This window comes from Pan paniscus, chromosome 17 (assembly GCF_029289425.2).
Source record: "Pan paniscus chromosome 17, NHGRI_mPanPan1-v2.0_pri, whole genome shotgun sequence".
In the NCBI taxonomy this organism is placed as follows: domain Eukaryota; kingdom Metazoa; phylum Chordata; class Mammalia; order Primates; family Hominidae; genus Pan; species Pan paniscus.
The window spans coordinates 97,543,127-97,569,357 of record NC_073266.2 but is presented as its reverse complement, the minus strand read 5'-3'; the positions used below and the strand labels follow the sequence as shown (position 1 = coordinate 97,569,357).

The following is a 26,231-nucleotide window of genomic DNA, read 5'->3' as shown; positions in this document are numbered from 1 at the left end:
TGCCCTTCATTAGGTTAAGGCAGTTCCCTTTTATTCGAGTTTGTTGGGTGTTTTTATAATAAAAAAGTTTGCCAAATGCTTTTCATGTCTGTTGAGATGATCATGTGGGTTTTATTTTTTATTCTACTATGATGATGTACTACATTGATTGATTTTTGTGTGTTGAACCAACCTTGCATTCTTGGGATAAATCCATGTGGTCATGGTGTCTAACGCTTTTTATCTGTTGCTGGATTTTGTTTGCTAGTATTGTATTGGGGATTTTTTGTATCTGTATTTGTAAGACATAATGGTCTGTAGTTTTCTTGTGATGACTTTGTCTAGATTTAGTATTAGGATAATACTGGCCTTATAGAATAAGTTGGGAAATGTTCCCCTCCTTTTCTATCTTTTTAGAGTTTGCAAAGGGTTGACACTAATTTCTCTTTAAATATTTTTAGAGTTATCCAGTGAAGCCATCTGGGCTTGGGCTTTTCTTTGTGGGAAGTTTTAAAATTATGAATTCAATCTCTTGTTATAAGTCTATTCAGATTTTTTGTTTCTTTGTAAGTCAGTTTTGGTAGTTTGTATTGGAATTTTTCCATTTCACCCAACTTATCTAATTTGTTGACATATAATTTTTCTTAGTATTCCCTTATAATCCTTTGTATTTCTGGAAAGTCATTAGTAATGGTTCCTCTTTTATTCCTGACTTTAGTAATTTGATCCCCTCCTTTCCTTTCTTTTTTTGGTCAGTCTAGCTAAAAATTTGTCAATTTTTTGTTCTGGTCAAATAGCCAACTTTTTAAAAGGTGTTTCTTTTTCTTTTCTTTCTTTCTTTTTTTAACACAACACATCCACATTGCCCATCAAAGAACCAATTTTTGGTTTTGTTCATTTTCTTTATTGTTTTTCTATTCTGTGTTTTATTTCACTCCAATATTCTTTCATTCGTTATGCTTGCTTTGGGTTTAATTTACTCTTTTTCTTAAGGTGGAGGTTAGAACATTGATTTTTTTTCTTTCTTCCTTTTTAATGTAGTTATTGACAGCCATAATTTCTCTCTAAGCAGGTGCTTTACCTGGATCCTATACTTTGGTGTGTTGTGTTTTTGTTTTCATGCACCTAAAAGTATTTTAAAATTTACTCCAAGATTTCGTCTTTGACCCACTTATTAGGAATGTGTTAACTTCCACATATTTGTGAATATCCCAAAATGTCTTCTGTTATCGATTTCAAATTTATTTCCATTATAATTGTAGAATATACTCTGTATTATTCCAGTACTTCTATTTATTTATTTTTAATATTTGGAGACAGAATCTTGCTCTGTTGGCTGTGGTGTGATCTTGGCTCACTGCAACCTCTGCCTCCTGGGTTCAAGCAATTCCTGTGCCTCAGCCTCCCAAGTAGCTGGGACTATAGGTGTGTGCCACCGTCCCTGGCCAATTTTTTTTGTATTTTTTGTAGAGACAGGGTTTTCACCATGTTTACCAGGCTGGTCTCAAACTCCAGAGCTCAGGGCACCCACCCACCACAGCCTCCCAAAGAGCTAGGATTATAGGCATGAGCAACCACGCCCAGCCAGATTCCAGTACTTTTAAATAGAGGCACATCTTATGGCCTAGCATATGATCTGTCCTGGAGAATATTCAGTGTGCATTTTGCTGTGGTTGGGTGAAGGTGGAGGGTTGTCTGTTAGGTCAAGTCTACGATTTATTGTTCTTCTGTGTAGTTGTTACGTCCATTACTAAATGTGGGTGTGGACGTCTGTAACTATTTTTGAATTATCTTTTTCTCTTTTCACTTCTGTCAGTTTTTGTTTGATGTATTTTGGGGCACTGTTGTTTGTTAGGGACGTATATGCATATTTTCTCTTTTGACGTCTGTGTCTTCTGACGTTAGTGTTATCACATGCATGTCTCCTGTGGTTGCCATTTGATATATTCTTTCCATTGTTTTACTTTTAACTTTTTTATGTCTTTGAATTTAAAATGAGTCTTCTGTATACATATGATGGATCTTTAAAAAAAATCCATTCTGGCAATTCTGCCCTTTGATTTGATTATTTCATTCACACTTAATGTTATAATATGTTCAGATTTGCATCTGCTACTTTACTTTCTGGTTTCTGTATATCCCATGCCTTTTCCCCTTAGCTGGTGTTCCTTTACAGCTTTCTTTTGTATTAAGTAAATATTTTCTAATGTAACATTTTAATTTCTTTAAATAATGTTTTCTGAATTATCTTCTTAGTAGTTACTTGAAGGCTTACAATATTCATCTTAACTTATCAGAATCTACTTCAAATTTATACTAACTTAATTCCAGTGACAGGAACCTTACTCCTACATGGTTCGATTTCCTCCTCCCTTTTTAAATGGTATGATTATTATACATATTTTGTCTACATATATTACAACCTAACAATATATTTTTCTGATTGTTCCTTTATATACATTTTATGTCATTCAAGAACTTGAGAAAAGAAAGGAGAACAAACATATATTATGGAATTATTATATTAACCTTATTTACCATTTGTGGTTCCTTTCATTTCTTTCTGAGACTGAGTTACCATCTACAGTCATTTTCTTTCTCTAATACAGTTTTGATCCCATCTCATTTGTGCTATTAATATTATTGTCAAATATATTACATTTCTTTATGTTAAAGGCCCCCAAACAATACAATGCATATTGTTTCATGCAGTTACTTTTCAAGTCAACTAAGAGAGGAAAGGAGAAGACATGTGACCGATATCATCTTTTATAATAACTTACATCATTGTCTTTACCTGTACTCTTTTTTTATGTGGATTTGAATTGCGTCTGATGTTACTTGTTTTCAGCATGAAAAATTTGTTTTCTGTAAGGTCTGCCTACTAGCAACAGATTTTCTCAGTTCTTGTTTATCTGGGAATCTTTGTTTTCCCCTTATTTTTTAAAAAAAGTTTTACTAGATGTAAGAATCTTGGTTGATGATTTTTTTTTCTTTTCAGTGCTTTGAATATGTTATTCCACTGCCCTCTGGACTCCATTGTTTCTGATGAGAAGTCAGCTGTTAATCTTATTGGGGTTTCCTTGTAAGTGATAAATTATTTTTCTCTTGCTACTTTCAAGATTTTGTCTTTGTTTTTTGACATTCATCATTTAGACTGTGATGTGTCAGGGTGTGGATCTCTTTATCAGGCTTGCAATTTGTTGAGCTTCTTGGGTATGTGGATTAATGTTTTCATCATATTTGGGAAGTTTTCAAAAGTCATTATCTCCTTGAATTTTTTTTTCTGCTCCCCTCTCTCCTCTCCACAATCTCACCCATTCTGCATGTGCTGGTGCCCTTTCCTGTCATCCCACCTTTCTCTGAGACTGTGTTCTTTTTTCTTAATTCTGTTTTCTGTTTGTTCTTTAGGTTGCATAGTCTTTATTGATATTTCTTTGAATTCACTGATTCTTTTGCCAGCTCAGTCTATTGTTGAGCCCTTATAGTGAGTTTTAAAATTTTAGTTGTACTTTGCAATGCCAGAATTTCCACTTGGTTCTTTTTTTAGAATTTCTGTCTCTTTATTGATAACCTCTATGTGATCAGTTGTTGTCATCATATTTTCTTTTAATTCTTTATGCATGGATCCCTTTAGTTATTTGAACATATTTATAATAGCTATTTTAAAGTCTTCTTCTACTGAGTCCAACACCTGTGCCTCTTCAAAAGCAGTTTGTGTCCTGCTTATTATTTTTTTCCTGTGTGAACCACACTTTTCTGTTTCTTTGTATAACTCATTTTGTTTTCTTGTTGCAAGCTGGACATTTTAGGTAAACTATAGTAGCAGCTGTGGATACAGATTCCCCCACTTGGGGGAAGGATGACTTACTGTTTGCTTGTTTGTTTTGTGATTTGGCTGGACTAGTGCAGTCTCTGGACCTCTTCTCCCTCAGATGTGGTGGTTCTGGCTGGCTGTGACCCTCCCTGATCTTCCCGTTAAGCTTCTGGTGGTCAAACCAGCTGTTGGCCTCCACTCATTGATGGCTGCTGGCTGATTTGATGATGCCCTGGGGGATGTATTCCCCACAGCTGGGCAGGGTGGCCATTGGGGCCAGTGTTTGGTGGTGGTTCTGTTCCCAGGAGTGCTCCTCTTGGTTGTCCTTTCTGGTTCTGTTTGATAAACTTTGAGCTCATCATGGAGCTTCTAGCTCCTCTTAGTTGATGGCTGCCGAGGTCTCTGTTGTTTTTGTTAGCATCCTTACACTTGAACTTGTACCTGCTCTAAGTAGGGAGTCCCTCTAGGGAGAGCTACGGAGCTCTCTATCCTGATACCGCCATCCCCAGGACAGAACCTCTGGACCTCTGAGGGTGACAGCTCTGCTCTGAGTGCTGCATGGGAAGTGAGTTGTTGCCTCTGGTCTTCTTAGTTTGCCCCTGCTTGTGTGAAACCTCTGCCAGTGAGCAAGCTGAGGCAGGGACAAGGGATGCTCAGTGTCCTCTGCCCCTGCGCCATGGGTGGGGGCTGAGTGGAGGAAGGGAGCCTGGGCAGACAGGAGCTGAGCAGGCGATGAAGAGCTTGGGTGCCTGCCACTGCTGCAGTGGCACTGGGGGAGAGGGAGCCTGTCTTCTCGGTTGCCTGCTGGGAGTAGAGCTTTTGTCACATGGGGATGGGGAAGCAGGTTGTGGCCCAAGTGTCACGAAGTTGCTGTTCCTGCTGCCACTTAGGTGGTTTTCTTGGATAAGCGTTTCTCCATTCGCCGTGTGTCCCTAAGACACATTAGGGACTTTAAGTGGGTGCTGTTTGTAATGTTCACCAGTGGCAGTGATGTTGCTGGAGAGGGTCTGTGGAGAGCCTCGCACTGCTGTTCTGGAAGAGCCTACCGCCTCTGTTGTTTCTGACCTGGCTGAAACCCTGATGGCTGGAAGCATGAAGAAGGTTTCAGGCTGGCAGAGCAACGCTCTTGAGTTTCTGTTCAACGGCTGCATTGAGTAAACGCAGCAGCCAAGCATTCTCCATGGGGTGTGTCATGGAGGAACTCCTGGAACTGTCCTGAAGTCCTCTTTAGAAGTAGGTAGCCCAAAACTTTCATTTTAAAGTGACTTGGGGAAAACTGTTTATTCCAGTGCCATCTGGGCTGGGGCCTTTCTGGGCTGTTTCTGCTGTGTATGACGCTGTGTTTGTGTCCTGATTTCGGGCAGAAGCCGTTCAGGCTGGAGGGCCATGGCTCCCTTGGCCGCGGTGACAGCCCAGCCCCTCACCTCTCTCACCTGTCCACCGTTGGGTGCCCCACTGAGCAGACTCTGAGCAAATGAGGGGCCCAGAGATGTCAGTTAGGATAAAGGGGGGAAAAGGCTCCTGAAGATGAGAGGAGGCTGAGAGCAGGCAAGGCCGTTCTCCCAGGGCCTCCCTGGCTCTAGCTGAGGCGGCTGCAGGAATGTGTCTCAGCAGCTGTTAGGGCAGTGCGGCGGTGAGTGCTTGTCTGTCTGGGCAGCCTTGGGTTGGGACGCGGACGCCTGTCTCGGCAGTTGCTTGATTTGTCCTTGCCGAGTGGGAGGGTGTTTGTTTCCTGGGGTCCTCTTTGGAAGCTGGCACGGCTGGCCCTCCCGCTATGGCCCTAGACGTGCTCAGTCCCCACTCAGCCTGTCCCACTCACTGGGGTTGGGGCGGGGGCTCTGTCACTCCCCGAGGGTCTCTGATGTGGGTCTCTCTGCGTCATCCTCTGGCCCCAGCTGTGTCGTCTGCCTGTCCCTGTTGCCGCCTGCTGCACAGGTGGCAGGATTAGAGGGGTCAGCGAGGCCAGTGCCGGCCTCGAAGGCTAAGAAGGGCATTTATACTCATTCTGCAGCAGGTGGTGTGGCCGTCTTTGTTAAAATCCTTTTGCGTCCCTGATCCTTAGGATAAAGTAAAAGTGGGCCCTGGTGGCCTCGGGGGCCTCCTGTCTGTGCTCTCCCGACTGTAGCCTGTGCCCCCTCAGGTCCCTCCAGATGAGCCCCTGTGTGCCCACCCGGGGTCCTGCTGAGCCCTGCCTGCAGCTCCGGGCCTGGGCAGTGCCTGTTTGTTCCCCTCCCAGGTGGCCGGGCCGTTTCCAAGGACAGGCTCTGCCTGCTCAGCTGGAGTGGGGTGGAGAAGCAGACGCAGCAGGTGGGGCTGGGACCTGCCCTGAAGGGCAGCTTGCAGGAGGCCTGGTGAGCCTGGACCAGGGATTTGAAGGAAGTGAGAAGTTTTTTCGTTTTTTTGTTTTTTCCTGGAGAGTCGATTTGTATTTTTTAAAATACTGAAACAGTCACAGAGTTAAAGTGGGAGTATGATACAGTTTAGCTGCTGGGAATGGCCGTCACTCCAGGGAGCGCCAAAGTGCTTAAAAGAACAGTTTCTTTGCCAACACTTGTGGTCAGTAACCTGTAACAGAGCTACAACTAGGAAAATTAGAGTGGTGGTAGTCACTTATTTAAGAAGTCATTCAGGTAAGCAGCTGCACCGTCTGTACCCCTTAAGTAGCAAAGAAGCTGTTACAGTCTTCTGAAAACTATCACTGTGAGTGCTATAATTCTGAATGTAATGTTTCTTAATTAGAATTCATACAAGAATCATGAAAAAAAAAAAAAGAGCAATTTCCTCCCCTGCAGAATGTCCCTGAGCAGTGTGGCCCAGGAGGCTCCGTGGCCTGGTGAAAGGCACCCTGTGGCTCTGGGGTGGAGCTTGGCGTTACCGAGATGCCATTCACGTCCTGTGAGCGCCCATCGAGTGTGCGATCTGTGGGTCCCGAGGGTGCCTGCAGGGGTCTGATGTGCCCAGGTTCTTGTCGCATGGCAGTTCTCCGTTCAGTGTTCGAAACCAGTGCTGTGATGCCCTCCAGCCGTCCCAGTCCCAACAGGAAGCTCTCTGGCATTCTCTGTCCCTCTCATGTTTATTACTGGAAAGGGCTCCCCACCCAGACCCCAGGAAAGGACTCTTGGGTCTCGCACAAGAAAGAATTTGAGGTGAATCCATAAAGTGAAAGCAAGTTTATTAAGGAAGTAAAGGAATAAGAGAATGGCTACTTCATAGGCAGAGCAGCCCCAAAGGCTGCTGGTTGCCCATTTTTATGGTTATTTCTTGATGATATGCTAAACAAGGGGTGGATTATTCATGCCTCCCCTTTGTAGACCATATAGGGTAACTTCCTGATGTTGCCACAGCATCTGTAAACTGTCACGGTGCTGGTGGGAGTGTAGCAGTGAGGACGACCAGAGGTCACTCTTGTGGCCGTCTTGGTTTTGGTGGGTTTTGTCCGGCTTCTTTACTGCAAGCTGTTTTATCAGCAAGGTCTTTATGACCTGTATCTTGTGCCGACCTCCTGTCTCATCCTGTGATTAAGAATGCCTACAGTCTGGGGACGCAGCTCAGCGGGCCTCAGCCTCGTCTTAGCCAGCCCCTGTTCACAACGGAGTTGCTCTTGCTCCAATGCCTAGGACACGTTGGCCATCAGATCCTCTTACACCGGGCTCTCTCATGTGCTCCTGTAGACGTGAAAACATGACCTGATGAGAAATCGGATCTTCCTTACCCATTAGGAGACAGTCTCCTGGTGCACATTCCCCAAGTGGTAAAATTGCTTTTTAATCCAGGAGCAGTTGGACTGGAGCTGGTCTGTTCCCACAGGGCTCCCCATGGGGGGTGCTGGAAGAGATCTGTCTGTGAGTTGAGGGCAGCCACGCCCGTGCGACGGAAGCTTCTGAGGATCAGCTGTTCTCTGCTCAGTGCATGCCAGGGTGGGCCTCTGGTGAGCCCCCCAAGCCTGGAAACATTCGTTCAGCATTGAATGCCTCGTTTTCAAGCCTTATCTTTGGTGCCGCTCTCTAGAAACACATCTCGGGAAGTCACGGCGTGTGAGTCTGCACTGCCGGCTGTCAGCTGTTCTGTTGGCACCTTGCGTGACCACGGGTGTGCATCCTAATTGCGTTCTTGCCCTTTTGTTCTTGTTCTCAGAGCCCCTCCTCTCCCACAGCCACCTGCCCTCTTGGATTTCTGTCGGGCTCAGCAGTGCGGGGGCCTGGCTGCTTTGGAAAGGGGGGTGCCCTCCCCTCCCAGGTCCCTCGGAATAGGGCCAGCTCTTCTGGGAGGACTGCCAGGCGCCTCTCTCTTATTTGCGGATTTAAAAAACTATCAATGAAAATCTCCTGACACAGGAATCTCTCAGAAGTGCAGAAAATGTTCTTTTCCACCCGACAGATCAGGAGTCACCATGCCCACCAGGTGTCCCCCGTGTCCGCCGACTTCTCCTGACTGAACTTAGAGATCTCATTTCCCGCTGTCTGAGCCACCCCAGGTCAGCCTCAGCCAGCGTTTTCCTTACCCAGCTCCTCCCCGCCACCTGCTCCGATTCCCCAGCACATGTGAGCTGACAGCTAGTGGTAGATGGCTGCTAAATTTATTTCAAATTGTTCTGGATACAAATGACAGCACCTTAATTCCCAGACTTGCAGTTGAAGGAACTATTTTCAACTTCAGCATCAGAAAATGCTGGATAAGTATTTACTAATAAGTAATAAGTAGATACTTTTTAATAAAACAAGTAGATATGTCTGCATCTTTTGGTATAAGACAAGTCACATACATTAAAATTTTCTATTTCGTTATGCATTCAAATTAGAGAGATAATTTACATAACATTCAAATTAGAGATATAATTTACATAACAAAATTCACAATTTTATCACCATTTAAAAGTGCACAGTTCGGTGGTTTTTGGTGTATTTACAGAGTTGTGCAGCCATCACCACCGTCTCATTGGGGGGCCTTTCATCACCCCCAAAGAAACCCCTTCGAACCAGTTTCCTTCTTTTCCCCAAGTTCCGTCTTCCCCCAGCCCCGACGGCGGCTCGTCTGCTGTCTGTGCGCTCGCCTGTGCTGGACACTTCATGGGAACAGACTCATTAGCGTGTGGTTCCCGTGTCTGGCTTCTGTCACTTGGTGTCCTGTTTCAAGGTCCATCCGTGTTGTTGCATGAATCTGCCCTTTCTTCCTTTTTGTGGCTAATACTCCACCATGCACCAGGCCACATTCTGTTTGGAAATCTGCCCCCACCTGCACCCACGCATCTCAGCTGCCTCGCCTCGTGCCTCTCACCCTGCTGTCCCTCTGCCATCCTCGGGAGCCTCTCCGCCGGCCCGGGAATGGTAAATGCACGAATTGAGGGTGTTTGGGGTGTGCGGTTAAGCTCGCCAGTGCCTTTTTTTTTTTTTTTTGAGACCAGGTCCCACTCTGTCACCCAGGCTGCAGTGCAGTGGCACAGCCATGGCTCACTACAGCCTTGAACTCCTGGGCTCAAGGGATCCTCCTGCTTCAGCCTCCCAAGTAGCTGGGATCACAGGTGCGCACCACCACACCCTGCTAATTTTTTATTTTTTTTTGTAAAGATGGAATCTCATGATGTTCAAGACCTCCTGGACTCAAGTGATTCTCCCACCTCAACCTCCCAAGGTGCTGGGATGACAGGTGTGAGCCACTGCGCCTGGCCATGTTTTAGATTTCGATGGAGTCCAGTTTATCTTTTATTCTTCTTTTGTTGCCTGTGCTTTTGGTTTTACAGCTAAAAATTCATTGACAAATCCAATGTCTTGAAGTGTTTCCTCATGTTTTCTTCTGAGAGTTTTAGTTTCAGGTCTTATTTTTAGGTTTTTGATCCATTTTGAGTTAAATTTCGTATATGGTATAAGGTAAGCATCCAGGTTCATTCTTCTCTCAGAAACTGTTTAGTGAGGATTTTCTGTTAGTCATTTGCCAATTGACTCCTTCCTGGGGAAACTAAAATAGGTCTCCCAGAGATGGACCTTAGACCTGGTTTTCCCAAGTCCCTTAAACCCTCACCTGGCATCCTGTGTCCGCAGCCCACCCGTGCACAGCCTGCCCATCCACCACCTACCCATGCATGACCCACCTGTCCACAGCCCCCCTGCCTGCCCGTCCACCATCCACCCATCCACCACCCGCCTGTCCATAGCCCGCCTGTCCACTGTCTGCCCATTCACAGCCCCCCGCCTGTCCGTCCACCCGCCCATCCACTACCCACCCATCCACCACCCACCTGTCCACCACCCGCCTGTCCATGGCCCCCCGTCCTCCACTCACCCGTCCACGGCCCCCCCCATCCACCCCCTCACCGTCCACAGCCCCCCTGTCCATAGCCCATCCTGCTCAGCCCCCCTCACTGCAGCTGGGCTTCTTCATGAAATACACAGGAGCCCACGCCCTGCTGCGTTCTGGGAGGTGCCGCATACCATGCCCATCCTTCCTCTGGCCTTGCTTCCTGTGCAGCCCCTTTCCAGCTCGGATGCCGAGCAGCGTCTCACTCAGAGTGAGAGAGGGTGGAGCAGGAAGAGAGGCACAGATCTAGGGTCCAAGGGGATGGGGAGAAGGTGCACAGCCTGGCCACCCCTGCCCTCACTGCACTGCCAGCCCCACAGGCAGCCAGCCCCTGACACCCCTGGCCTCTCTGCCCTCTGATGCCCCCAAGCCCCCCTAACCTCACCACACCCCAACCCCCCAATCCCTCTATCCTCACCCCTCAGCACCCCCAACCCCCTCGACCTCACCGCCTCCCATCACCCCACCCCTGCAGCCCATGCCCTGGCCCTGCTGCTGTAAGGAGAGGTCAGGTGCGGGCCTTGCAGGCTTCTTGGCAGGTTTGTCTCCGTTCACCTTTTCCCTGCCGCTGTGTCCCCTGGACTGCACATGTCCACCTGCCTCCTTTAATTTGCTAATTTCTGAGAGTGCTTATGAGTGTGGTTTCTACAGAATACAGCATCTAGCAAATGACATCGTGCAGGAGGGATATGGTACGGATTTACTGAGCCGCACCGTGGCCGAGGCGTGTTGTAGAACTCAAGATCAACTCGTTGAATCCCCAGAATGTCCTAGGAGTGGTCTCTGTCTCTTCCTGGTAACATCTGAGGAACAGGAGACCGTGGTTAACCCGAGGGGGGCTGCGCCCCTAACCTAGGCGTCAGATCCAGTGCAGGGCACTCCCTGCACTCTATGGCTTCTCAGAGATTAAGATCAATTTGAAGGATTTTAGCTTTTTTTTTTTTTTTTTTTCCAAAGAGACAAGTTTGTCTCTTTGTTGCCTAAGCTGGCCTCAACTCCTGGGCTCAAGCAATCCTCCCTCCTTGGCCCCTGAAGAGCTGGGACTGTAGGTGCCCACTGCACCTGGCCTGATGTCAGCGTCTTTTATGTTGAGTTATTATTTGTACCAAGGCTCCTTCAGGGGGGCATGATCAAGAACACATGGCTCCTCCCTGACTTTGACTTCTCGCTCAGTTCCCATCTCTCCTCACCGACCCTGACCTCTTACTCTGTTCCCAAGTTCCCGTCTCTCCTCCTCTGACCCTGCCCTCTCCCTGGGTTCCCGTCTCTCCTCCTCTGACCCTCGGCTGCCCCTCATGCTCTTGCTCGGTTCCCATCTCTTGTCACTGACCCTGACCTCTTAGTTCCCAACTCTCCTCCGTGACCTTGACTTCTCCCTCGGTTCCGTCTCTCCCCACTGACCTTGACATCTCCCTCGGTTCCTGTCTCTCCTCACTGACCTTGACATCTCCCTCGGTTCCTGTCTCTCCTCACTGACCTTGACTCCTCACCTGGACCCTAAGCTGTGCTGAGGCTGCTTCTCCCTCTCGCCCTAGACTTCGACCCCCACCACTTCTGGCAGTGGAGCAGCTTCTCGGACTACGTGCAGTGCGTCCTGGCCTTCACGGGCGTGGCGGGCTACATCACCTACCTGTCCATTGACTCCGCCCTGTTTGTGGAGACCCTGGGCTTCCTGGCCGTGCTGACCGAAGCCATGCTGGGTGTGCCGCAGCTTTACCGCAACCACCGCCACCAGTCCACGGAGGGCATGAGGTAGGCCGGGGATGCCGCCACGGAAGCACCACTGCTCCAGAGGCACCACGTGGCTGCAGATTTGGTAAAAATCAAACGCCTGTGTGTCTGGCTGTGTGTTTCCCACGTTGACCTGTGAAGCTGCCGGTTAAAGAATAGCAGGTTTATAGGCCTTGGCCCCTCGACCTCGCGCTGGAGCAGATGAGCTTGTGTGGGCCGCATGAGGGGCAGCCGAGACCCAGCACGGGGTTGGGAGCTGCTCCTTCAGGGCCGTTGAGACGGAACCTTCCAGTGGGAGGGATGTCCGAGTGCCTGGCCAGACGGGGCAGGAGGAGTGCAGGGCAGCCAGCCTGGCCCAGGGTCAGGGCGGGTCTGGTGGGGCAGGGAAGGTGGTCTGGGGGCTGCCTTGGACACTGTCCTCGGTCTTTCCCCACTGGCCCCAGCACGGCCTCCGGCCTCTGAGGTATGTGGTAGAAGGCTGGGCAGGCTGACGTTCGGAACCACAGACCATGCCTGGGCGCCCTGCACCAGTGCGTGCCTGGACGTCCCCGTGACCGCCAGAGGTAGGGCACAACGCGAGCAGCATGATGCCCACGGGCTCAGTCAAGGTCCTGGATGGAAACTGCATTGTAATAAAAACAGATCTGCTCGCTGTGGCGGGGGCAGAAAACTCTAGTCCCTCACACTTTCGACCCCCAGGCCCGCTCCTCACTGAGGACCCCCCGGTGCCCGCTCCTCACTGAGAACCCCCCCGGTGCCCGCTCCTCACTGAGGACCCCCCCCCCCGCTGCCCGCTCCTCACTGAGGACCCCCCCGGTGCCCGCTCCTCACTGGGGATCCCCCGGTGCCCGCTCCTCACTGGGGATCCCCCTGGTGCCCACTCTTCACTGAGAACACCCCGAGCCCCCACACTTTGCTTGAGTCTGGTCTCCGACACAGATGCTGAGGCTGTGATTTGGAGGGAATGTTATTCTTGGATTTGTTATTTGTGGGAAACAGCCTGGAAGAGAGGGGCTGATGCGTTTTTGTGTTGGAGAACGGGTACCCAGGGGCCACAGCACTCTCTTGAGGGCTTTCAGAGACCTCTGAGTATTTGCAGGTTTGGTGTGTGGGCAGAGGTGTGAGGGCCGGGGGTCGTGTGTAGGTTCAGTTGCCCGTGAGAGGTAAAGGTAGGAGGGCTTGTCGTAGGTGTGGGGTGGTGGTAGGGGGTGAGATGTAGGTACAGGTCAGGGTTATAGGTGTGGGTTGCAGTTACGGGTGTATGGTGTAGGTATGGGTGTGGGACGTAGGTACAGATGTGAAGTGTAGGTATGGGTTGGGGTGTGGGGTATGGAGTTCAGGTGTGGGCTGTAGGTACAGATATGGGGCATGGGTCCAGGTGTGGGGTGCTGGCATGGGTATGAGGTGTAGGTATGGGTTAGGGTGTGGGGTGTGGGTTGCAGTTATGGGTGTGGGTTGTAGGTAGAGGTGTAGGGCATGGGTCCAGGTGTGGGGTGCTGGCATGGTGTGAGGTAGGTACAGGTTGGAGTGTGGTGTGGGGTGCAGGTGGGGATTGGGCTGCCCTGGTTGGTGTGATTACAGTGAATCAAGACCAGGGGGGTTGCTGGGGTTTCTCGGGCGAGGGTGCATGGAGGCCCGAGAGGGTGTCCATGGCTGGAACAGGCTCCCTCACTGTTGGGTTGGGCAGTGGCAGCCCTGAGGGCTTCGGTGTGGGGCCCAAAAGGCAGGGATGCTCCCAGAGAGAAAGTGGGTCTCAGGGCAGGCGTCGTATGTAGGCTCCCCGGCTGGACGTGGGCCTCGTCCGGCGGAGTGTGGCGTCCCCAGCCACCCCACAGCTGGAGATCCTGTGGGCAGTGCCCGCTTGCCGAGCTTGCGACCTGGAGATCTGTGGAGGTGCCTGGGTGCCAGGCCTGTGCCCTCCAGAGCATCACCACAGCCTCGTGGTGAGGGTCTAGCGGATCCGGACACCACATGCCGGCCTCCTGGCCCCTCACAAGGAGCTGGCCATGTGTGGCCTTGGCCTGGCGAGGCCTCTGAGGGGGCTGCTCACAGGGGCCCCAGGCTTGGCATGAGCCGTTGCTCTCGATTCCAGGGAAGCAGGTTTTGCTGTTCAGCGCAGGCATGTTGTTCAAAGTCTCAGCCCAAGGACTGCCCCGTCGGCTGGGGGGACGTGGGAATCCTCTTCAAACCCGAGTTTCCAGATGCTGGCCGAGGCGGCCCTGCAGGCAGGCCTGTCTTAGGCCCCGAGGTCTGCTCTTCTCACACACGGGGAAGGCTCCAGAAACACCTGTGGAAGGGGGGTCTGTGTGTGGAAGAAACACATTGGATGTGCTTTTCCTGTTCTCACTCACTTCACCACAAGCAGCACACACACTTCCGTGTGCAGGCGTCTCCCCAGCACCGAGCAGGCAGTCGGTCCTGCGGCGGGCACCGCCGGTTGTCCTGACCCAGAGACAGCGCCAGATGCCACCCACACTTAGACACCCATCACAAATCTGGGCCTCTGGAACTTCTGGGCCATGTTAGAGTTCCATGACCCCTCCTTGGGCTCTGTCAGCTTGCTGGAGCGGCTCACAGAGCTCTGGGAAACATGGTTACTGATATTTTACAAAGAGCATTTTAAAGGACAGACATAAACCGCCGAGTGAGGGGATACACAGAGGGAGCTGTGGAGGGGTCCCCAGGCAGGAGCTCGGTCTCGTGGAGTGGGGCTGCCGCCCTCCCGGCACACAGATGAGCTCCTGTTCACTCTCCTGCCGGCTCCCGCAAATTCAGCTCTCCCTGGAGCCTCCCAAAGCCTGTCTACTTGGGAGACCTCATTGGATAGGCGTGATGGACAACGGTGTTGAAATGTGATTGGACCTAAGGGTGCGACGTGGACCCAGCAGGGTCTGTTGAGATTCTTCTGTCCTCTGTGCAGGCTCCTTCCTCCAGGATGTCGGCAGGACCCTCTCTGGAATGAGGGTTAGAGTCCTGCCTGGGCAGGTGAACAGAGGGCAAAAGGTCAGAGAGATTCTGTTTTCTGAGGCCTAAAGCACCCCAACGTCATGACAAGAGCTACAGAAGCACTGTGGGTACGGGAGCACCACGGGTATGGGAGCACCACGGGTACGGGAGTGCCGCAGGTACAAGAGCGCCGCGGGTACGGGAGCGCCGTGGGTATGGGAGGGTACGGGAGCACTGCGGCTATGAGAGCACCATGGGTACGGGAGCACTGTGGGTATGGGAGGGTACGGGAGCACTGTGGCTATGAGAGCACCGTGGGTATGGGAGGGTACGGGAGCACTGTGGCTATGAGAGCACCGTGGGTATGGGAGCACCGTGGGTATGGGAGGGTGCGGGAGCACTGCGGCTATGAGAGCATCGTGGGTACGGGAGCACCGTGGGTATGGGAGGGTATGGCAGCACCGCGGGTACGAGAGCACCATGGGTACGGGAGCACCGTGGGTATGGGAGGGTATGGGAGCACCACGGGTATGGGAGCACCGCGCGTACAGAAGCACTGTGGGAGTTAGCAGCCTTGGAACCGTGGATGAAAACCCGTGTGTGTGGGATGCGGATACACTTACACACATGTAAAATAGTATTGGGGGTGCTGTGTGGGCGAGATGGGAGCCGGGGTCATGGGCCTTTGCCTGCATACTTCTCCTTGGCTGAGGAACTTGGAACGTGTCTCAGGGATCCCAGGAGGTGCAGGTGTTCTACCTCTGAGTTTGCCCTGCTCCCTGGGTGAGCGCCAAGCCCCTGTGAGATCACCTGGGCTTCCTTCCGCTTTTATAAACCTCAGGTGTGGCTGGGGACGGGATGTCACAGGCACCCCATCTCCCCATCGGGCCACAGGAGGCTTGGCCTCTGTCCCTGCCGGGAGGGCCGGGCAGAAGACGGGCGACCCACACAGCTGGCACGTTGTGAGGGCTTGGATGGAGTCCTGAGGCTGAGGGAGATGGAGCAGTCTCTGCGGAGGAAGTAGGCAGCGAGGTCAGCCAGCTTCAAGTGCGGGACCGCTGAGACCCTGTGCATCCTCGTCAGGAAGGGGGACCAGGAGCAGCAGCGTGGGGTCGGCTCGGAGTGATGGAGTGTGTGGTTGTAGTTACGGTAATGAGCGCCCCGGAGAGTCTGTGCACTGAGACCCTGGCCTGGCCCCGGGGGGATGGGGAGGGGACAGGGTGGGCCCTGGGGGGATGGGGAGGGGGTGGGGCTGGCCCCGCCCGTGCTGCCGGCCATCCTGCAGCGGGGAGCTTCAGCCCTCCCCAGGCCCAGTTCATCCGGTCTGCGCTTAAGAGTGACCACTGGGCGGTTTTCCCACTGGAACACAGAAGGCGTTTGCTGCTAGAACACACAGCCAGCCTGACCCCATGCCTGCCAGCCAGGCAAAGTCTGGGGTCTGCTTGTGGGGACGTTGCCTCTGCATGGCCTGAGGGAAGGTTTTGGGAGGGTTCTCACTAAACGGGAAAGGGAACAAGACCACTCCAGGCCCAGCCTTTGTGCCGCACGTCCTTATTTCTGCTGCTCTGACGCCGCGTTTCACCTTGGCCCTGGGTTTTAGCATCAGCCAAGTGTGAATTCTGGAGGCCCAGCAGCTGCCTTCCACCACCTGAGATGCCACCTGGCAGCCTGGGCAAGGCAGGGCCTGCAGGGCTAGGGCCGGCGACCTGGGGGCTGTTCCTGAGGCTCCCTCTGGGCAGGGCTGAGTCTGGAGCCGGCTCCACTTGCACGTCTGAAGCTCCATCTGCTTGGGCCTGTGGGCCCTGCCCACCTTCCTCCCTTGGCACTGCAGCTTGTGGGGCACAGGGTCCCCACCTCTGCCCCCCTTGCTGTGTGGTCTTCTGGCTTCTCCGCATGGGTCCAGGCCACCGCTCCGTGGATCTTCAGCCCTCCCCGGCCTGGGTTCCACTCGCTCTCCAGACGCAGCTTGGGCAAGGGGGTGTCTCTCCCCTTTGCCACTTCCTGGGTGCTCCTGTGGTACCTGCCTGTTCCTCCGGGGCCACGGCAGCCTTGGGGTGGGCTGGAGTGACCCCCCACTTCCTGCTGTCAGACCACCCCCCATCTGGAGGCAGGTCAGAGACGTCTCAGGTTCCTTTGTGCTCCGATCTGCCTGATGGGGGCGTCGTGGTACCCCCAGCCCTGTCAGGAGTTGTGATTCTTGAAGCCATTGTGGGTAGTGGTTTCTGAACGCAGGTTTGATAGATCATGTGTGCTTCCTGTATAACCTCCAGGGTCATGTTTAAGATGACGTATTTAAAATGTGCACACACACGTACTTAACAGATACCCAAAAAACCAAGACTTTGGGCTGGGCGCGGTGGCTCACGCCTGTAATCCCAGCACTTTGGGAGGCCAGGGCAGGTGGATCACAAGGTTAGGAGTTCAAGACCAGCCTGGCCAAGATGGTGAAACCCCGTCTCTACTAAAAATGCAAAAAATTAGCTAGGTGTAGTGGCAGGCGTCTGTAATCCCAGCTACTCAGGAAGCTGAGGTTCAGGAGAATCACTTGAACCTGGGGGGCGGAGGTTGCAGTGAGCCAAGATCGCGCCACTGCACTCCAGCCTGGGCAACAGAGTGAGACTCCATGTAAAAAAAAAAAACAAACAATCAAGACTTTGGTGGCGAATGGTGACATGAGCCTGAAACGTGACAGCCTGAACTTCAGCTCCTTTTCTCTGGGGACCTGCTAGTGCCACTGCCCTAGGTGAGGGAGGCGTAGATGCTGCCTGGAATCTTCCCTGGGACCCACAGCCTCAGCTCCACATTAAACCGAAGGTCTCTAGGATGTTTGATAGGAAGTGACTCAAGAATTCCCGAGTTGATCTCGTAGCAGCCCTGCTTCTGGAAAGTCCTGTGTCTCGTGTACTTGCACACACGTGCACAGGCCGGCATGCACAGTTGCCTCCATGCATGCACGCACGCACGCACACACACACACACACACAGCCATGCACACACGGTTTCCACCTGGGAGCAACTGCCGGAGGCATTTTTGAACAGTGACTTCCCTTTAGAAAATACTACGTGGTTGTAGTTTCTGAACCAGTAATGAGATGTGATAAAGCTTCAGAAACAGCTTTGCTAATTAACACAGCAGGCTCCGAAGGGCGGATTTTCTGAGAGTGTTTGCATTCCTCTTCCTCCAGTTTTTACTGGATTTGAAGACTGTTCCCTGACAAGGATTGGAGGGTGAGGTGGGTGTAGATGATGAAGGCAGCGGGGGTGCATTGGTGTTGACAGATGGGGAGGAGCCTGAAATGCGGAATACAGACACCGTGGCTGTGGAAGAGCCTGGGCAGGTGCCTGTGTGGACCCCGACAGTGTGTGACCACCGTGGCCGAGTGAGGATGGGTGACCAGGCAGGTGTGGCATGGTGCCTGCAGCAGGTGAAGCTGAGGCTCAGGCCGCCCCGCAAGGAGAGGATTTGAACTACGTCAGTCCTCACCCCTTGGGGCTGCCCCTGTCCAGCCAGGACATGGGCTGGATCCAGAAGCCGAGCTCTTACCCAAACTCTAGAGCAGGCTGTGTGGGTCCTCAGCCTCTGGGCATGTGGCATGTCTCCCCTGGGGCCACGTCTTCATGACACTCAGAACCCCCCCTCACCCACCGTGCCTTTCCTTATGCCTTTGATGCAGAGCAGGCCCCTGTGGTTCTGAGTGGAGTGAGTGCTGCACAGGACGCCTGGGTTAACAGGAAGCAAGCTCGGTGCACGCAGGCTGGCCCATGTGACAGGAGGGTTCGGCGGAGGCTCTGGAACATTACAAAGTGTGACCCGCCTGAGATGTGACTCACATCACAGCATACTCACGGGGCTGCCAAGCCAGCACCACGGTCTGATTCCAGAACATTTTCCGCACCCCAGGAAGCAACCCCGCGGCCACTGGCAGTCATTCCCACCGCCCCAGCCTCCTCACCCCCGCTGCCACTCCTCCACTTCCCATCTCCATGGGCTTGCCTTTCAGGACACATCAGTGGTGCCTGGCGACACGTGGCCTGGTGATACGTGGCCTGGCGACACGTGGCCTGGCGATATGTGACCTTGTGTTTGGCGTCTTTCCCTGCACTTCGTATTCTCAGGGTTCATCCATGCTGCAGAAGGGGTCAGCGTTTCTTTCCTTTTTGTGGTTGAAAAATGTTCCTTCCATAGATTTGCCACGTTTGCTCTTCCGTTCTTCAGCTGAGGGACATTTGGTTGTTTAACGTTTATGCTGTTACATGTGATGGACACTCATGAACGAGTTTTTATGTGGACGTAGTTTTCCCTTCTACCTGGGGGTGGAATCGCCGGTTGGATGTCACCCTGTTTCATAATTTGCAGAGCTGCCAGCCTGTTTTCCGTCCCCTCCCTGCTCCCGTCCCCTCCCTGCTGCCTCCCCTCTGCTCCCACTCCCTCCCTGCTCCCATCCCCCCCACTCCTGTCCCCTTCCTGCTCCTGTCCCCTCCCTGCTGCCATCCCCTCCTGCTACTGTTCCCCTCCCTGCTCCTGTCCCCTTCCTGCTGTCCCCTCCCTGCTGTCCTCTCCCTGCTGCCTCCCCTCTGCTCCCGTCCCCTCTCTGCTCCCGTCCCCCCCCACTCCTGTCCCCTTCCTGCTCCTGTCCCCTCCCTGCTGCCATCTCCTCCTGCTACTGTTCCCCTCCCTGCTCCTGTCCCCTTCCTGCTCCATCCCCTCCCTGCTGCCTCCCCTCTGCTCCCGTCTCCTCACTGCTCCTTTCCCCTCTCTGCTCCTGTCCCCTCCCTGGTCATGTCCCCTCTCTGCTCCCGTCGCCTCCCTGCTCCCATCTCCTCCCTGCTCCTGTCCCTTCCCTGCTGCGTCCCCTCCCTGCTCCCGTCCCCTCCCCTGCCCTCTAAATGATGTAGCTAGGGGGGTGGGGGGTGGCTGGGATTCCAGTCCCCGTGCCATGGTGGTGGAGCCATCTTCTCTGACAGAGCGTCCCGGCAGCTGGAATGTCCCCGCAGCCAGCAGAGCCCAGCCCAGTGATGGCTCCGTGCCTGCAGCTGCCATGCTGCAGAGCGCACCTGTGCGTCAGGGCCCCCGGGGACGCTAACAGTGAGGGAGCCGGGCGGTGACCTGGGGACAGGGACAGGTGGTCCTGGGATCAGGCTTCAGCTGCACGTCCTGCCGGCCCCGTCTGACCAGGGCTGTGTCCCGGCTGGAACTCTGGAGCCCTCTGTCTTTGTTGGTGTGTGCAGACCTGAGCTCTGCCACTGCGGAATCCTCACGGGGAGTGGGCCAGCCGCCTGCCTCCTGGCCTGCCTGGCTCCCTGGGGTTCTGTGTGTTGGAGGCGTCAGCAGGGAAGGGGACGGAAAGATGTCCAGGCCCCCACTGGCCCCTCAGGGCTAACCAGCCCCCTCCTAGGGTGGGCTCCGAATGGGCCTGGGCTCTGCCTGTGTGGCTGGGGCCTCAGGAGTGGCCCCGACCCCCGATTTCCCTCCAGACAGCAAAGCAGCCCAGGCTGTTCCAGGCTCTGCTCCTCCTTCCTGGGGGCTGGGCTCAGGCATCACCTTCCCACTTGTCCCCACCCGAGGCCGTGGTGTGGGTGCTGCAGTGAGCCTCTCAGCCCTTCCCCTGCCACACCTGGCAGCCAGGGGCATTCCAAGTTGCAGACCACATGGCTTTACCTGATTTTACAGTGGGAGCTAAAAGCTGTCTCTCTAGGTCTGGGTTGCTTGCTTTGACTGTTTCACTGAAGATAGTTTGAAAGTTGTTCACAGTTAACTTGTGTGGCCGCTGTGTGAGGAGGGACGTTGTCTGTCAAAGCAGCCAAAACAAACCTGCCCTGGCCTCCTCCGTCTACACTGGAACACGCCCAGCCATATGGGAAACCCTGGGCAAAATAGACACAGTCGGCAGATTCTCCGGGGTGCCACGTTTGTCTATTTTACACCTGTCTTTGGTCCTTTATATAGGATTTGTATGGTTCGTATGGTCTCTTTTAGAATGAGAAAATGTTAAATTACAGCTTAAACTTGCCTTAAATTACAGCTTAGTTCATTCATGTGTGATGCGAAAAAAATGCTCAAATTTAGAAGAGAGTGAACTAGAAAAAGTCTTGTAGTGAGATGGTGGGGAAGGTTGGGGACTCTGTTGTGAGATGGTGGGGAAGGTTGGGGACTCTATGGTGAGGGTGTGGGGAAGGTTGGGGACTCTGTTGTGAGATGGTGGGGAAGCCTGGGGACTCTGGTGAGGTGGTGGGGAAGGTTGGGGACTCTGTTGTGAGATGGTGGGGAAGGTTGGGGACTCTATGGTGAGGATATGGGGAAGGTTGGGGACTCTGGTGTGAGATGGTGGGGAAGGTTGGGGACTCTGGTGAGGATGTGGGGAAGGTTGGGGACTCTGGTGAGGGTGTGGGGAAGGTTGGAGACTGGTGAGATGGTGGGGAAGGCTGAGGACTTTGGTGAGGGTGTGGGGAAGTCTGGGGACTCTGGTGAGGGTGTGGGGAAGGTTGGGGACTCTGTGGTGAGGTTGTGGGGAAGGCTGGGGACTGGTGAGGTTGTGGGGAAGGCTGGGGACTCTGGTGAGGTTGTAGGGAAGGCTGGGGACTCTGGTGAGGTTGTGGGGAAGGTTGGGGACTGTGGTGAGATGGTGGGGAAGGTTGGAGACTGGTGAGATGGTGGGGAAGGTTGGGGACTCTATGGTGAGGATGTGGGGAAGGTTGGGGACTCTGGTGAGGTGGTGGGGAAGGTTGGGGACTCTGTTGTGAGATGGTGGGGAAGGTTGGGGACTCTATGGTGAGGATGTGGGGAAGGTTGCAGACTCTGGTGAGATGGTGGGGAAGGTTGGAGACTGGTGAGATGGTAGGGAAGGCTGGGGACTCTGGTGAGATGGTGGGGAAGGCTGGGGACTCTGGTGAGGGAGTGGGGAAGTCTGGGGACTCTGGTGAGGGTGTGGGGAAGGTTGGGGACTCTGTGGTGATGTTGTGGGGAAGGTTGGGACTCTGGTGAGGTTGTGGGGAAGGTTGGGGACTCTGGTGAGGTTGTGGGGAAGGTTGAGGACTCTGTGGTACTCTGATGGGGAAGGTTGGGTACATCGTGGTGAGGAAGACTGGGGACACTGTAGTGAAGTTTCTGGACTCACCCTTGAACTACACATGCATAGATCTGGCCCTAAACTATATCCCAACAGCTTTGTGAACTCACTGTCATTGTGGACAGTTGACTGCTCAAGTCCCAGTCTTGTCTCTGAGTGTTGCACATGAAGGACAGATCCAAAGATCAAAAGGAAGGTTTTGAAATGGAATTAAATTGAACTGCAGTCCACCAAAAACAAGTCAGACCTCACACCCTGAATCTAACCACATGAAGTGCTTGGTAGCAGGAAAAGCAACACTGTTGATAGGACCATGGAAGACTCACATCTCACTGCATAATGTTCAGAATGTCCAAGATAAAAACCAAAGTTATGTATGAAGAGTTAAGAGTTTCTCAGCTGCCAACGGAAATGACAGTCAATAGAAACCAACTCAGGCTGACAGATCAGACTTATCCAAGATTTTGAAGTCACTGTTGTAACTGTGCTCTAATGGGTAAGAGCAAATGTTCTTGGAATGAACAGGAAGACCGAACATCTCCATAGAGAAATAGAAGTTTAAAGAAAACCAAATAGATAATTTTAAATTGAAAAATACAATAATCTAAATAATAATGTATTTCACGACACAACTGTAGAATGGAGATGAGAGGAAATAGTGAAGTTGAAGGCAGATCATTAAAAAATGTCCATTCTGAACAGGAAGCAATTGAAAAACAGTAACAAAAACATGAATAGAGTCAGGGACAAATTCCAAAGGTCTAATATTCTGTCATCTGAGCCCAGAGGAGAGGAGAGTGTGACACAGAGGAAAAATAGCTGAAGAAATAAGGGCTGAAAACACCCAAAATTTGGTGAAAGACAAACATAGATGTAAGAAGTTCAGTGAATCCCAAACATATCACATCACAATCAAACTGGTAAGAATCAAAGTCAAATAAAAAATGTCGAAAGCAGTTAAGAGGAAAAGGATCCAAATTACTATGGGTTTCTCACTAGAAATGAGGGAGGTCAGAAGGAAGTGGCACATTTTTCAGATGCTGCAAGAAAAGAACGTTTGACCCAGAATTCTATATTCAGGGAAAAAAAAAAACATTCCTTTAGGAATCAAGGCAAAATAAAGACCTTCTCGAATGAAAGGAAACAAAGTGAAGTCATGGGCAGCAGTGCTACTCAACAGGAAATACTAAAAAATGTTCTTCCGCTGGAAGAGAGCAACTTGGGACTCCAGGAATGAAGGAAAACCAACAGAAATGGCCAATATCTGGGTAAATATAATATATATATTTTTCTTCTTAAGTTATTTAAAATATGTGTGAAAGTTAGCAAAAAATACAACATTGTCTGGTGGGGTTTTTAGTGAATGTAGCTGTACATGACAAGTCCAATGTAAAAGAGGGAGATGATAGTGAACTTGGTGCTAAGACTTCTGCATTCCACTTAAAGTAATAAAATATTGATCCTAAGGAGACTTTGACAAGTTAAATATATTATAGTCCCTAGAATAAGATTTTTCAACAGCAGCACTATTGATACTTTGAACTGGAGAATCCCTTATTGTGGGGGGGACTATCTTGGTATTATAGGATGTTTAACAGCATCCGTGGCCCCTACACACTAGATACCAGCAGTGTTCCTCCAGTTGTGACAACTAAAAATGTCTCCAGAAATTGCCAGATGTTTCCTTGGGCAGGGGTGTGAGGATGGGGTCATAATCACTCCCATTTGGGAACCAGTGCCCTAGAGCACTAAAAGAACTATACAGGCCTGGCACGGTGGCTCACGCCTGTAATCCTAGCACTTTGGGAGGCCGAGGTAGGTGGATTGGCTGAGCTCAGGAGTTTGAGACCAGCCTGGGCCACGTGGTGAAACCCATCTCTACTAAAATACAAAACATTAGCCGAGCGTGGTGGCGGGCCTTTGTAGTCCCAGCTACTTGGGAGACTGAGGCAGAAGAATTGCTTGAACTGGGGAGGCGGAGCTTGCAGTGAGCTGAGATCGCGCCACTGCTCTCCAGCCTGGGTGACAGAGCGAGACTCCTTCTCAAAAAAAAAAAAAAAAAACTATACAAAGAGATACAGTGAAAAATCAAATAGATAAATTAAAATGGGATATTTTAAAAATTTCAAATAATCTAAAAGAAGGCAGGAATAAAACCGTAGGGACAAGCTGAGAACAAAAAAAATTAAAATGGTCGATCTAAATTCAAACCTGTCAATAATAACATTCAATGTAAATGGCCTAATCATACCAATTAAAGGACAGCAATGTTCAGATTAATTTAAAAAGAAACACAAGACTCAGCTACCTACTGTTTACAGCAAACTCACTTGAAGTCTGATTACATCCATGGCGGATGCTGGGGTGCAGGATGTATTGACCAGGAGGCCATGCAGTGAGAAATGCATATATGAATCAAAGAAAGCTTGGAGTCGCTGTATTAATATCAGGCAAAGTAAAGGACATTTGCCTTGAATAAAAAAGGACATTGCATCATGATAAACTGGTGAGTTCACCAAGAAGATACAACAGTTCTGAGTGTGTATGCATGGAACCCCAGAGCCTGGAAGTCCATAAGGTCAGAACTGACAGAAATGCAAAGACAAATCCCCAGTTGCACTTAGGGACTCCAGCTTTCCTCAGTAACTGATAGAAAAAGCAGACAAAGTTAGCAAGGATGTAGAAAATCTGAACACCATCAACAGCCAAGTGAACGTGCGCATTCTTTTCAGATGCCCGTTGGGCATTCACCAAACACACCATATCCTGGGTCATGAGAATTTTTTTAAAAGAACTGAAATTGTGCAAAGTATTTTCTATGAATATAATATAATTAAGCTAGAAATTAATAGCAGAAATAGATCTTAAGTCTCCAAAGGTTTAGAAGCTAAACAACACACCTTTAAACAATCTGTTAAAGAGGATATTGCAAAGCAAACTATTGAAAATATTTTGAACTGAAAAATACACCACCATATCAAAATTTGTGGGATGCAACTAAAGCAATGCTTAGAGTTAAATGTGTAGTATTAAATACTGACTTTAGAAAAAGAAAGTTCTCAAATCATCAATCTAAGCTTAAGAAACTAGAAAATGAAATGCAAAGGAACCCCAAGCCAGCAGAAGGAAGGAAATAACAGAGCTAACACCAAGCAACAAAAATGAAAACAAAACTGCAGCAAATATAAAAAACCAAACCGAAAGCTGGTTCTTTGGAACAAATCATTAACTGATAAACCAGTGGCCAGAATGACAAGAAAGCACAGATCCCCAGTATTTAGTATGGAAGAGGATATTCTGTAGACCCCACAGGCATCAAAAGAGTACAATGAACAACCTCATGCCCATACATTTGAAAATTTGGATAAAATGGATCAATTCCTTTAACCCAAGAAGAAATAGCTTGAATCTCTCTTAAATAGATAACCCGTATCTATGAAGGAAGTTGTAGATGCATAATCTAAAGTCTGAAAAGGCTCTTTTTCCAGAGAAGCCAGAAATTGTGTGTGTGTGTGGGTGTGTGTGTGTTTACACAGAGTTACCAACTGATTAAAAACAAAGTGTTGAAACTCAAGTGTGAGCTGATGCTGCATGCCAAGTAAAGCCACGGGCTTTGTGTGGGAAGTAGCCTGTCCCTGAAGCAGGCGTGGTGGTGGCTCTCAGGCCTTGAGTCTTGTTCGCAAGCACATCCTGGGAAATCTCAGCCGTGTGTGAAGGTCAGGCGAGCGCTCTGTTTCCCATCCTGGTGTGAGGGGTCAACCGGAAGCTGTGTGGGGCGAAGGTGACCGGCGGTGGGGTCACCGCGCAATGCTCGGGCGCCTGCTGTGTGCATGGCTAGCGCAGGAAAGGCAGGCGCCTTTGCACCGGGGCTGTGGTCCCAGGCCCGGAGCCCCACCCCAAGTCAGCTGTGCAGCCCTGCCTGGGCCTAAAGCAGGCAGGGGGGGATTCCGAAGCCTGGGCTGACTGCTGGGGTGTGTGAGAGGCCGAGGGGCCCGCACCACCTTCCCCGATGCTACCCAGGCACCACCCTGTCTTTTTGTCTGTGGAAGAGACTGGATTTTGTGGAGCTGGAGCTGCATCCAGGGGAGGACACATCCCAGAGAATAAAAAATGGGAGGAAAATGCCCTCTGTGGGTCAGGGCCTTATAATTTAGCTAAACCGACCCAAGTGGAAACAGTCCCAAAGCCTCCTGGTTTTTCCCAGTGGGTGTAATGATAAAGCCGGATTTATGTTCTCAGAGGCCAACAAGATGCTCCAGAGCCGAGCACTGTGGGCTTGGGAGAGAGGAGGGGGTGCAGATGCCGGCTGTCTCCTGCGGGTTCCTAGCTCCAGCCCTGAACACACCCGGCCATGGCTGTGCCTGAAGACCCTCACGCAGGGCGGCTACGGCACCCAGGTG

At 51.2% G+C, this 26,231-nt stretch overlaps 1 protein-coding gene across 13 annotated transcripts in view; it reads left to right on the top strand.

The window, feature by feature from the left end:
• Positions 1–26,231, top strand: part of SLC66A2 (solute carrier family 66 member 2) — a 47,567-nt gene that overhangs the window by 18,699 nt on the left and 2,637 nt on the right. For 6 of the 13 annotated variants that reach the window (XM_055102520.2, XM_055102521.2, XM_055102524.1 and 3 more), the window contains 2 exons: positions 9,198–9,314; positions 11,623–11,839. The exons of 2 other annotated variants lie outside the window; for them this stretch is intronic. In XM_055102520.2, the coding sequence (XP_054958495.1) occupies positions 9,198–9,314; positions 11,623–11,839 (334 nt within the window). Of the gene's footprint in view, positions 1–9,197; positions 9,315–11,622; positions 11,904–26,231 lie in introns of all 13 variants that reach the window. 5 more of the 13 variants (XM_055102522.2, XM_055102523.2, XM_057300447.1 and 2 more) reach the window with 2 other exon arrangements.